The sequence below is a fragment of the Geospiza fortis genome, unplaced genomic scaffold (assembly GCF_000277835.1).
Source record: "Geospiza fortis unplaced genomic scaffold, GeoFor_1.0 scaffold40, whole genome shotgun sequence".
In the NCBI taxonomy this organism is placed as follows: Eukaryota; Metazoa; Chordata; class Aves; order Passeriformes; family Thraupidae; genus Geospiza; species Geospiza fortis.
The window spans coordinates 4912153-4925810 of record NW_005054297.1 but is presented as its reverse complement, the minus strand read 5'-3'; the positions used below and the strand labels follow the sequence as shown (position 1 = coordinate 4925810).

Genomic DNA, 13658 nt, shown 5'->3' with positions numbered 1-13658 from the left:
TTCCCCAAATTATTTATTGCAGTCCTCAGGTTTGGCAGTAGTTTAAAAAATGCTTTATTCTCTTCCAAAATTGTGTGAAATTTTACTTTCTTTTAACTTTCTTCTGAACTTTTGGTCTCAAAGCATCAGAAGTACAGAAGCTGTAGCAGTGACTTAGGCTTCTTGTTCATCAAGTAGGATGTTGCCAGTTTCTTATTTTTCCTGTTCAAAAGTTTGAAGATATTACTAATTTAGACCAGTTGGAATTTGGAGTTACCTTCTTCAATAATAATGTGCAAAATTCTACTCGGTAGTTTAATAGTCTAATCCTGCAAATGGTCATATGCATGTGCAGCTATGTTCATGTTCCTATTTACATTCATACATTCCTCTTAACAGTTCTCTTAAATGTAAAGCAGGACATGTAGAAATAGCAGTTGTTAGTGAACAAGGAGCAAGATTGCAGTAATGGCTATCAGATACCTTGTTGATTTGGCAGTGTATGAGTTGTAAAGATAAAATTAATGAAAACATCCTATGAGACTCCAGTGGTAGTAGAATCACTGGGTAAAAGAGTCAGATTGAAAAAGAGAGATGTCAGAATAGAGAAATGGGGAAGTTGAAAGAGAAGCACAGCAGGTAGGGAATCTAAAACTAAACCTAAAATACCAAAAGGGAACTTGGAACAGTCCCTTGATGAATTACAGTCAGTTAATGCATTGGCCTCAAATCCAGGGAGTATGTGTAAGGGTGGCTCAGAGATATTGACTCTGATACACAAGGCTTTACTAAGTCATACTTAGAAGATCCGAAGATTATTTTTAAATTTCTTTTCATATTCTTGAGATTTATGGCAGTGGATGACACACCTGTCCATAGGCAATGTCTTGAAAGGTTGCACCTTAGCCACTATGATTCTAACTCTCTTAGAAAAGCTGTCATTGGTAGGCTTTTCCTGTTTTGAGTCAATGTTTGTATATTCATGAGATGTTTTTAGGGTAAAAATGGAATAAATTTACCTGTAGTATTTGCTCATTTTCAGATAGCATATATAGGAAAAGAGCAGATTGCATTTATTTTTTTGTTAGTGATCAAACTGATGTAATTAAATTGTAAGATCATAAACCAGACTGCTTGCCCTGCTAACTTAGTAGGTTAATGTGAATGACTGCTTTTAACTTGGATTATTGGGTGGGGAGCAGTGGTTGGGTTTTAAACTTCAGCTTTCACCTCTGTTTTTCCAGAATCTAGGTAATACCTAACAACAAAAACCAGGTCATATTTGAAGCTTTGCAGTAGTAGATATCCATGGTATAGCTCCATACAGGGTCAGGGACTTTGGCTGACAGCCTCTTTACTGGCTGGAAATCTGCTCTAGACACTATTAAGGACTTTCATTGTATCATAATTCTTTCTCAGCTGTGCCTTTTGTCTAATTATATGCAACTTTAAAACTATTATTTTGGCAGCTTTGTATAAATATTGTCAAAGTATTCTGAATTGAATTCTTCCCACGAGCCATGATACTGGAACCAGCATAGATGTTTTCAGTTTGTCTCGTTTGAGGTTTGTGTGCTGTTGTGGGGGTCTGTATGCACTCATGCTGTATGTATTTTCTACTGTATAGAAAGATAAAGGAAGCCAGGTGACTTTTCTTGTTATCTCTCTAATGAAGCATGAAGTCTGGGTACCACCAACAATAAAAGTAAAGATTGTTGGTGGATAAGGACTAATTCAAGGCTTTCTTTTCAAGCACTACTTACACTTCTCTCCACAGACACTGACTTCTGACTGATGTTTACTCCTTTTCTAGGCAAATCTTGCTCAGCTACTAAGTGAGGCTCAAGATCGAAATAAACATCTTGGAGAAGAGATTGGAGAGCTTCAGCAGAGACTGGGAGAAGTACAAGGGGACAATAAGGTATTACAAACTGCCACTAAATGGCATGGAATGTGTAAACTGGGCTAGAGTTTTGCATTTACTTCTTAGGAAAACAAATAAAATAATGGGTTACAGAACTTCTCATGGAATGTGTAGATTGGGCTAGGGTTTTGCATTTACTTCTTAGGGAAACAAATAAAATAATGGGTTACAGAACTTGTAGAATATTTTTATAATACAAGAGTGCTTAGAGCAGTGAAACTACAGAAGCTGTAAAGGATACCAGTAAGTGCATCTTATTATGTATTTTTGAATGCTGCTTTTGCTCTGTTGTCCTTAACGATGTATTTTGTATTTAGCCTTGCTTTCTATGTTCCTTTCTTTTTTTGAAAAAAAAATTATTTTATTATTGGTCTTTTCTCTTACAAATAACTACAGATAAGTATGTGTTCTACATGTGATAATTTTTGTACTGAACTGCAAAATTTTAGTAGATGCTGGAGGAGCATAATTTTTCCCTTAAAAAAATCTGGAGTAGTTGATCAGAAACATGTATAGTGAGCTTTCTATTAAGCCCTCATCCCATTACCCTTACATAACCAATTTATTTCATTGCTAAATTTAGCAAGTTATATGGAACATTGCTCAAAATCTGCCATTTGGTATTAATCAAACTCCTGTTGTCTCCATTAATTGAAATATTTAAAGTCAAGCCAAATGTGTGTAACATTCACAGCTGGAGCTTTATGCAAAAGTACGTTCAGAGATCAAACTAGTGAGAGGTTGAATTGGAGAGTTGAGGTGGTTAACAAAGTAAAAAATTGAAACAAATAATGATAACTTCCCTCCTCAACTACAGTTTTAAAATTATGGCATTTTAAAATTTGAATAAAAATGACATGGCTTTTAATTATTCAGATGGGGTTTGTCTTTTTCCATTTAAGTTTATTTTATTTATTTTCATTTAAACATGAGTATATTGTGATAATGCAAGTTTTTTCACTGTTTGTCACAGACCTCCCTTCAAGGTCTTCATAGAGCTGGGAAAGGTTCAAGTATCCAGAAACCTGGATTTGTAGTATGCATAGCATTCAGCAAAACTTGCTCAGCTCTTCAAAGATCAGATTTCCCACTGTTTATTTTCATCTGAATGTTACTGTTCGAACTGTATTACTGTGTAGAAGTCAGTGCCTTTCAGTTCTCCAGTACCAATATTATGCCACACAGCCTTTCCCAAGCCAGTCCTGAATAGATAGCAAGGGCTTGTAAGTACAAACAGAAAACAAAGGTAGGAAAACTGCAACACATTTAAATATCAAGGTTATGTACCTCTTTCTGTTCCTTATGACGATATATGATCTTGGTAACACAGAGCCTCCTTCTTTGTGCCTGAACTGGCGCTATTTAGATTCACCTTTGTGGGTTAAAATGGTGTTGGCTAGTTATCTTTGTGACATCTGTATTCTCAGCTTGGATTTAAATTCATGATCCTCAAAATGAATGGAAAAGTACAAAAGGGGTTATTCTGCCCAGTGTGCTTTTCTCTGAAAGGTACAAAATAGTGCATCACTAAATACAGAGTGGGAGGAAAGAGCTGCATCAGACACAGATTAATTTAGACTAGGATTTTCATTTTTGGAACACATTCTTCACTCTCCAAGTAAATGAGAAATAGAGCTTATTTTAGAGTCAGGTTGCTGGTTTTCGAAGTGCCTAAAAAAGCATTGCCATCTCTCTGAGGGATTTAACACTCTCCTCCTGTGTCAGATTTCTCTCCCTACAAGCTTCAGTGATAAAATTCTAGGTTTGTTCACAAAGCCATTCTCTTCTGCTCATCAGTTCTTCTGTACTGGCAGCTGGGATACCTCAGGCACTGGAGTCCAGATAATGCATGGTATATACAAAAACAAAAAAAACCATAATAATTTGCTTGTTCTTACATTTTTCCCCTGCATTCTTCTCACTGCTTTTTCCAAAGTGAGGGAGGGCATCCTGCCCAGCTGGTCTACGTCAGCCTGACTTCTGGCAAGAGATGAACAAACAGCTGCTTTTGCAGCAAGTGAAGCTGCTTATGGATGAACAATTCTGCCTATGTCTGAGCAGGGGTGACTCATGCAGGCTTTGTCACTGAGTGGCAAGAGCTTTGCAGGACCAAAAAAGAAAAAAAACCCTCTTTAAATATCACACATTAGTTCTATTGATAAAGAAATGTTTTGATGGCTTGGCTTGTTTTTCACTGCTTTAATGTTTGCTACAAGTAGGATACAGTCACTTGGATTAGCAGGAAAACCTTGAACCGGAGATATTTTACTTGTTGAAATCATGTTAAACACGTCATCAGGCAATAACGAATTACTTGCATTTGGTTTAACTGAAATAATTTTTTCCTCTCATTTCAAGTAGAATTTTGTTGTTGCACATAATAAAACTTGTTCAGACAGTCTCTGGAAGGATTTGTTGCTGCAGTTTGAAAAATACAGCAGTAGTTAGACTGCAGCATTCCAGTGACAGATATCTAAGGCTGTTTATTTTTATGATTGATCACAATCTTGCAACTTCTGACACATGAAAACTCTTCTATCTTTATGGTAGTTATTAGTTAATCTTTTTCCTTCCTAATGTTTTGGCAGCAATGCTTGGAAACAATTAGTAAAACATAGAAGGAGATAGTTAAAATATCTAATTCTCTCATGTGAAAGGGTAAAAATGGAAAGCTTAAGAGAAACTGGAGACTTCTGCAAGACAAGATGACTCAGTTGCCTTTACCTGAATGCCTACCCACACAAAGAATTGCTTTTGTAAGCTGCCAGGAGCGGTGCTGAGCGAGAGGAAGGTGCATGGAGAACAATGGCTGCCGTGTTACTGTCACTTCCTTATTGCCAGGCAGACAGTCCTTCGTGCAGCAGCAGGGAAAGGTGTTAAATGGGGTGTGTATGTTGGGGCAGAACTGGGACTTCAGGTAGCACATTTGCAAGTTCTGGTCCACATTTTAAGATTTTGTAAGATAACATGGTGAAGACAATTGCTGTGACTGTGGCTAAACACGATGGTTTCTGCCTTCCATGAAGAATTGGTTGTGCTTGTTTCCCTTTTCTTTCTGCGTGTTTTATTGATAATCAGGAGTGTCCAACTTTGGTGCAGGTATTGCCTATGGACTCCTAGCCTGCACAGCACCTATCCCAGTGATGTCGTTTTTAGTCATTGTGGGGCTACTACAGCGTTGCTACTTTGTAAATAATTGTCATAGCTGAAAGTGATGTAAAAAGAAGCTGTGATATTAAAATAAAAAGACAGTGCTTGCAGCAGTGGATTCTTTTAGTTAACAATTTATAGGTTCTTGACAAGCAGGAGTTTTCTCTGGGAGGGTGCCATTAATTTAAATCTGTTCAGCTGTGGATGCTGTTTGCTGAATCCTGAGGGGTAGTGTTAGCCTAAATGAAGTTGAGTGGTCTTTTCCTCAGTGATTTCTGAATGACAGAAACAAAAATACTAGCAGCTAGAGGGCTGGTGTATAAAGTTTATAACAAAGCATTAATATATAAAATAAACCCTTAAACCTCTGGCATAACAGTGTCTCTTTGGGTCACAGCATTTTCAGGGAAGAATTTTATAGCAGGTGGTGCTGCCTCATGAGACATTCGCAATGCAGAATTAAACGACTTGGCCTGTTCTGCCCTGTCAACTTTCTGATTGGCCAACTGTGTGGAAGAAGCACTCTGTTGTTTTATGGATTGATATTTTACTGTATTTTGTGTATGTTAATAATGCTGCTTTTACTGGATCAGTTTGGATTTTTGAAGCATTCTTTTCATAAGGCTTCATGGTTTTGGGGTTTTTTTGCCTCAAAATTGGTAGTAAATAAAGAGTTCTCCTTTTATTGACAGAGTATTTGACCTTGCAAGTTCTAATTGCTTGCAGTTATATTTTATGCTTCACCCCCTCCTGGGCTGGAGGAGAGTTGGTCATAGTGCATGAGTGACAGCTTTGGTCCAGTTCCCAGCCTGGTGCCAAGTGTTAGGCAGAAGTTTTGCTCTGCTGCAGGCTTTGGAGACATTAATAAAGTGTGATTCCTCTTTTCATTTCCAGTTTTTTTGAACAAGATTGAAACCTCAGAATGTTATTACATTTGTTTTTTGTGGTCTTTATCACTAGAGAGAAATTCTAGAAATTAAATTAATTTATCTGAATTGAAGGACATAACGTGATCACACCTTTTGTTCGTCAGCACTCTAGCTTTTAAGAAAATCCAATAGCTGTGAAGCCATTCTATGGTTTGCTAGTTGCCTTTTTAACTTGTTCTGATAAAGAAATTAATAGGAGTTATATCTCTTAGTATCCACTCAGCCTCACTATCTATGCAGTAGTTTGCACTTCACCTGTGGGGATAGTGAAATATAGTTTGCCAAAACCAGTTACTTTGCAGCCACAGCTTCCCCTGAACAAGTGAACTTCTTATCAGCACACATTGTACTAGCTTCAGTGACTTGCACTGAACTGGAGCTGAAATAAGCAGGGAGGATGATTTTGGTAGTCCGTCTTGCATCAGCAGGATTTTAATTGGCACATTGTAGCTATGGTGACTGGCATCCCATAAATACCAAAGAGAGATTTTAATGTACAATCTTCTACTTCAGAAGATTGATTTTTTTTTCCTAACTCTGCAATATAATGGTGTGCATTAATTCCTTGGAGCAGTCCAAGATACAGGGAAAGTCAGACTGGTTATTGTAGTGGGTTTCCCTGGTCTCTGTGGAGCTCCTAAAGATGAGGCCTAGTTGTACTGAGTATAGACATCTGTAAATGCTGAATGCCTTATGGATTGGTATTTAATACTACATGGTCCTTGAAAGGTTGTTGCTTTTTGCTTTGGATATTGAATGTAAATGTGTATTAATTCAAGTCAGACTGTTTTCAGCAGTCACAAGCTCAGAAGTTCATTACTTGCTTGAGCATTTTGGCCAAGTCTCTTTGTTGTTGGCCCATTTTTTTGCTTTTGACATGAATTAGCTTTTGTGAGTAGACTAAAAAATAATGCATAAGCAAATGTATTAGCAGCTGTTAATACAAATTCTGCAGTGATGTAGCACAGGAGGGGTTTTAAGTAGTGTCAGTAAAATGAAGGTGGACTAGCCACTTTGCTCCTTTTTATTAACCAGAATGACTTCTCTGCTGCAGAGAATTTTAATATGTACATATTTACTAAGAGGCTTTCTCATAATTCTCTAGTTCTAGTCTGAGTGGAATTAGTTCCTGTCACTCCTAAAAAACATTGACCACATGTCTGTGTTTTCTTGGTCTTTCATAATTTGTATACTCTGATGACTCTTGTTGCAGGGTCTGATTCAATTCCTGTGGATGCTTTGACTATCCAAATGGATTTTTTTCACTAAAAATTGGATTTGACCCTCAGCTCAGAAGCCTCCCTCTGATTTAAATAATAGCAGCTGTTTGGCCTGGAAGAGCTGAAATCTAAAGCTGACAGCTTCACTCTTCCTAATACAGATCTACTCTGCTGCTACAGCCTATGTTTTCTTGCTTACCAGATTCTGTTTTTGTCCTGGCAGCTCCTTCGAATGACCATAGCAAAGCAAAGACTGGGGGATGATGAAGTTGGGGCTCGCCACTTTGCAGCACATGAACGGGAGGACCTCGTTCAGCAGCTGGAGAAGGCTCGAGAGCAGGTAATAATTAAATGGGCATACAGTGTCATGTTTTACAGAGCTGTTGTAGTAGTAACTAAATCATTTCTGTTCTGTTTGAAGGGCTGGGAGCTGATTGATGTTGGAAGTAGTGGTTAGAGTGAATTCCTAATCTCTGGAATTTTTTCTCTAGATTATTGATTCTCCTTTTTTTTAATGTTCCACAACAACTTGTGGCAATTGGATATTGTCACTGAATGTCAATAAAAGGTACCCTTTAGTGAAGGCTCTTAAAAGTATTCAACACAGTGTGCAGTGGCTGATGTACTTCCTAAAGATACCCTCTGAATCAAAATTTCTGTAAAAGTGTTGTTAGTGTCCTCTTCCTCCTGCCTCCAAGCTATTTCTTCTCCTCTTCTGAAGAAATCTCACATCAAGACCTATTTCCCTTCCTCAGGTCTGTATGAATGCTCTTTACCATGCAGCATCAGACTTTTTCCCTAACACTGATACATAAATTTCTGGACAGTTTGTGGCTCTGCATTCTCAGTTTTTCCCACACTTATTCCTACTTGAATTAGCCATTCTGTGATCCAGGAATTTCTAGTTTTTCAGTCTTCCCTCAATGCAGCACCACTGTACCTTACTGGGAAGGCTGTTGGTCTTCTTCCAACAGCGTGATCCTCCCTGCTAACTCTGTTACCAAGCTTGTGTTCTTTCTGTTCATCACCCAGCCTCTTTTAAATGGTGGTCTGTTGTCCTTCCTGGCTTATCCATGTTTTCTAGGGTGTGGGTGGAGACTTCTGTCCCTGCAGACTTTTCTCACACTCAGTTTCATCTCCTTGGAAGTTTGCAGCTCTTTGTCCTTGAGTATCTTTCATGCTGGACTTCTTCACCCTTTTGCTTAACAGCACAGCTCATCCTGTTGCCTCCATGATTGCTTATTTTTGTACTTTTTCAGTTCTTACTTTATGGAGCCTCATTGCTCAAGTCCCATGATTAGTGCAAATTCCCTCTTACAGGCTTTTTGACAAGGTTTGTTGACTTAATTCCTGAAGTCCTAGAAATTATATGATAAAGCCACCTTAATATGTTTGTAGAACAGAATTACAGTAGGGATTGAGATTTCTTTTGCTGTTGCATTTTAATTGTTTTCTAGAAATTTTTTCAAACTAATCTAACTGGTAGAGTTACCTAACTCAAAGTTAAATGAAATTGTGTAAAAATACCTGGGGTTATGAGCTTTGAAAAGACTTCTGACTGTCCAAAATCAATGCTGTTCAAACATGTGCTTGTTGCTGTTTTCAGGCTGGATCCTATGTTAGCTATTGTTTAAACTCATACTGATACAGCTCTCCTTTCTTCTCAGATTGAGACTCTGAGATATGATCTTCAGGCTGCACTGGATGAGCTACAGGATGTGAAAGAGGAACGCTCTGTTTACCAAGACAAGTCTGACAGACTGAACCAAGAGTTGAATCATGTCTTAGGAGGGCATGAAAACCGGATCATTGACATAGATGCTCTCTGCATGGAGAACAGGTGAGTGCTTTACTGTTTCCCTAGAAAAACAGTGTGCTGTTGTAATAGGAGTATCAGGAAGTCAGTCACAACAAAACTTTAAAGAAAATATATCCAAGAATGAAAATTAAGACATTTTGGAAATTCGTTTTGCCTGTTTTGTTTATACTGTAACTAAGCATTAAATAATATTGAGAAATCTAGGCTGCAGGAAATTACCAGTGTTGTATTTGGCTACAGAGATGCCAGTGATGTTCCCAAATAAAGCTAAACAAGGAAAAGGAAGAGAAGACCTTTTTATTCCCATCACTGTATGGCACCAAAAGCAAGAATATTAAAATTTTGTGTATTCAGAAACCCCCCGTGAGCTGTAGTGGACTAATCTTGAATTGGAAACCGGGACTTTGAGTACCCTCAATTACAGCTACAGACATAATTTTCTCCACAGGGAGAGGTTGTCAGCATGGAATGATTTGCCAACAAAAGTTGCTGGTGAAATCACCCATGTAGATATTCTTGCTGACTTCTTGGGAAAAGAATGTGTTTTATGGTCTCTACTAGGGATGACAGGGAGGAGTCACTGACAGAGCCATAGCAGGTATCTCCCTTGATGTCAACAATTACCTTAAAGTGAAATAGAACTTGTAAGACAGTTTCCATTTACAAAACCTATGCTTTAGGCAAGAAAGTGTACTACCAAAGGCATTTCTTCTTCCCTGCAGCTTCAGGGATTTTTTTTCTGTTTTGTGTGGCCTACAGATGTATCAATTCTGTATCAATTTAAGCCCCCTGCTCCCCTGACAGTGTGAGTTTTTTCCTGTGAAATAATTAAATTGTCATAAACCCTAATACAGCTGCAGTTGTACTACATGAAAGAAGATACCTTATAAACCCTTTATTCATAAAAAATATATTTTCCTACTTGGAAATAACTGTCTCATCCAAGTTCATAAACTCTAATAGGAAGAACTGTGCTGTTTCATTTAACTGTGTACCATTTTTCAGCTATACTGTTAAATTTTCAACTTTGTGATTGCTAATGAGAAGTGCCAAGTAAGTAATGGATATTGCAATGTGAAAGTTCTGCATAGCTGAGTCTTGTGTTGACATATATACAAATCTTCATGTGTCCATCTCACAGAACTTCAAGTATGGAGGGCACACATAAATGCTTCCTGACTATTTCCTCTAGACACAAATATATTCTTTTAGCTTTCTTCCCCAGAAACCTGACAACCAATACAAAATAGTTGTGCAGCATGCTTGACAAATATAACAGGAGGGCAGCCTCCTGCTCTGATGTGATTTGTTTCCCTACTTTAAGTTTTAAGGGGTCAAGAACAGTAAGATTTTGTTATTTCATCCCTCAGAGAACTGCAGAGGGAAAAGAACTCTCACTAGTTCAAAGAGAGGACATGCCAAATAGTAAAGAAGAGTGCTTGAGGCAGTATTTGAAGGTTCCATGAAGTAAAGGATTAAATTTCTTTTTCAGGTATCTTCAAGAGAGATTAAAACAACTTCAAGAGGAAGTCAACCTTCTGAAGTCTAGTATTACTAAATATAAGGTAAGATCTTCTCAGTGTATCATCTAAACTGTGCTTCTTTGTTCATTGAAGTTACTCTTCATTTTCATGTTAAATGTGTTTGAAGAACAAATTTGTTCTTGAAAGAAAAGTCCACCATTGACATTCTGACAATATTAGTATGTATACATATTACATGCTCATTCTTCCTTGTAGGCTTCTTAGCTGAGGGTAGTAAAAAGGGATACCTGTTAAGAGTATTTTGAAAAATTAATGAAATACCTGTTTTAAGTTCTGTGGGGGAACCATCAGTCTCCTGGGGGGCAGATGATCAGCCTTCCAGCCAGCTGCTAGGTGAAAAGTAGCAGATCATGCAGTGATGAATAACTGCAGCCATGTTGGTGTCGCAGTCTGTGGTGGCGGTGCTATTTCTTCATGTAGCTTAATGGTAACTAAGCTTTCATTGTTCGTCTTCTCCTGAGTTAAACTATATGCTATTTTACATAAAACATTCAGGACTGATTTTTGCCCTTCCCAGAAGCTGTGCACTCTTATTTCCTTCTGCAGGTCATTTTGGGGAGTGGGAGGGGAGGGCTGCTTGTCAGACTACGAGAAAGGTAATCTTAGGATTGTCAATAGGACTTCTTCATTTAGGTCACTATAAAGTAGTCACAGGCCTGATTGTTTTTTGTGCATAAGCAAAGCTCCTCAAAGTACCAACTTCATTTCAGTGTCTGTTCCTGCTTGCAGCTTGGGTCTCTTGGAATGTGGGTTTTTTGGTGAGAACTGAGCATCTTGGTGGTCCAGTGGGTTTCACAGAACTGTAATTGAAAGATCTGGACTTCTGTAGCAGGACCATTCTGCTTCTAATTCCTGAAAGTCAGTATTTGGTACTAAAAGGCCTTATAGAAACTCTGATAGAGGAATTGGAACTTTCCCTTTGAAACCTATCCAAAGAAATGCTGGGAAAAGTTTGCTTTTGTTTCCAGTTGGTGTTGTCCACAGCAGTATCTTCACTGGCAGTCAGCAGATTATGAAAAAAAATAGGCAAGTCTTAACTATACACTGGGGGGAGTGGGTGGGAGAGACTGCAGTAAAGTGATTATGATGAGACAGATGAGTCTTTGTAACATTCCAAAGACTTTAGGCTAGAGAATAATAATCTTAGAGAGTTACACCCCCATAGTTTATTATAGGTGTAAAATCTAGGCCTTGCAGAGTTGCTCTGAGACCAAAACCCGAACTTCCAGATTCTTTCCTCCTAATGACAGGATTTGTTTGCTACTGTTTTTCTAAATAAGATATTTGTTGTTTCCCTAGAATGCACTAGAGAGACGAAAAAATTCAAAGGCTCATAGTAGATCCAGTAGCAGTGCTCTGACTGGAGTCCTTTCTGCAAAGCAAGGTATTGCATAAATGCAGCATGGTGTTGCGTATCTCATTGAATTCCTTTCATCTAACCTCTTAATTTTCTAACCCTTTCCTTACCAACCAAATCAAAAGCTCTCTTCCCATTCCCTTTTTATTACTATGTGCTAATTCTGTCCTCTTCTCAGTTGACTTTACAATATAACATTTGCCTCTGGATTACTGCTTCTTCTTTTGTTAATTCTTTTGCCATTCATTCTCTCCCCCATTAGTCTTATCAAATATTTCTTTACTCTCTAGACCCTGACAAATCACTTCTTTATTCATCTCTTTGCTCTGCTAACAATGGCAGTCACAATTCGCATTCCAATGAAAAGTAGACTGGGTGGTGGAGGAGGGGCACTAAGTCAGGTTTTCTGCTGCTGTTCTTGGAAGCTTTTACATTCAGATGTTTTACAAGAAATCTTTGTGTCCCATGTTTCTTCATGGGTAGCAAAATAATCTCTTTTCCTGGTTTCAAAGAAAATATCAAGATTAGGAAAGAAAGGGAATGAGAAAATTCTTTGAAGCAAACAGTATATCTTGCCACCCTACTGTTTAAATGTAGGTATATTCATACACACACATGAGATCAGCAGTAAGTGTCATGGTAAGTTGAAACTCATTTTTCTGGTTTTGACTTCTCTTTTCTCCTCTTCTCCATGTACTTGCATATATATGTGTGTGTATATATATATATGTATATGTATATGTATATGTATATGTATATATATGTAAAGAAGCTGAGCCAGATTCTAGTTACAGATTTTACCACTTAGCAGGCCTGTAGAATAATTATTTTGTATCTTTCTGAACACAAAGAATTTTCGAAAAGCAGAATCAAGTTAATGTAAGATGTGTCTGCCTATACTTGTTCTGGCTATTGCTGTGAATAACAATCAACTTGGAAAGCCACCATACTTATGCCAGCTAGAAATTACAGTTCTGATCTTTTGGCTTTGTTTTTTAGTTGAAAGAAAAATACATGTATTCATTTAAGTAACTGGAATAGTTCCTTAATGCTAAGTCAATGTTTGTGTTGCATTTCTGTGCATGAGGAGCCAAAACTCATTTGTGTTTTTAACATTATAGTCCAAGAGTTGTTGTCGGAGGATCATGGATGTAGCCTACCAGCCACACCACAATCCATTTCAGATCTCAAATCACTGGCCACTGCATTACTGGAAACCATCCATGAAAAAAACATGGTCATACAACACCAAAGACAAACCAACAAGTAGGTGGCATGACTTCTAAGTAAAATACCAAGCTATGGGAAAGTTGGTTTGGGGAAATATTAAGGGAAATGGGAAGGAAGATTCATTTTCACAGAAAATTCATCATCATCATTGAGCGGTGGATTCTTTAGTTTTTAAGACCAGATTTGTGATTTGAGAAAAATTACATTTTCATTTTAAATTCTGGGGTTGACAGAGTCCTGTCTGCCTCTGCTAGGCAAGGATTGGTTTGCTGTTTGGGTTATTACAAACTGTAATAACTCAAAGCAGACTTCTAGCAGGAAGTCCGTAGAAACAGCTAAAGTAAAGCTTCTGGGAGGAAGGACACCCTTGAACTGGAGAGAAGATATGTGGTAATTGGTTGTCAATGCAGGAAATTTCTAATAAGCTCTCATGGGGTTAGTAAGTGTTGCTCCTAGAAAAGAGTCTGAAAGGGTTAATGTAACATTTGACAAATGCTCAGTGGCCT

At 37.9% G+C, this 13658-nt stretch overlaps 1 protein-coding gene across 3 annotated transcripts in view; it reads left to right on the top strand.

Annotated features, from left to right (window-relative positions):
• Window positions 1-13658, top strand: part of CCDC149 (coiled-coil domain containing 149) — a 42835-nt gene that overhangs the window by 9641 nt on the left and 19536 nt on the right. For all 3 annotated transcript variants that reach the window (XM_031055174.1, XM_031055171.1, XM_014312238.2), the window contains exons 3-8: window positions 1793-1900; window positions 7426-7542; window positions 8870-9042; window positions 10514-10586; window positions 11865-11949; window positions 13044-13188. In XM_031055174.1, coding sequence (XP_030911034.1) covers window positions 1793-1900; window positions 7426-7542; window positions 8870-9042; window positions 10514-10586; window positions 11865-11949; window positions 13044-13188 — 701 coding nt within the window. The remainder of the gene's footprint in view (window positions 1-1792; window positions 1901-7425; window positions 7543-8869; window positions 9043-10513; window positions 10587-11864; window positions 11950-13043; window positions 13189-13658) is intronic.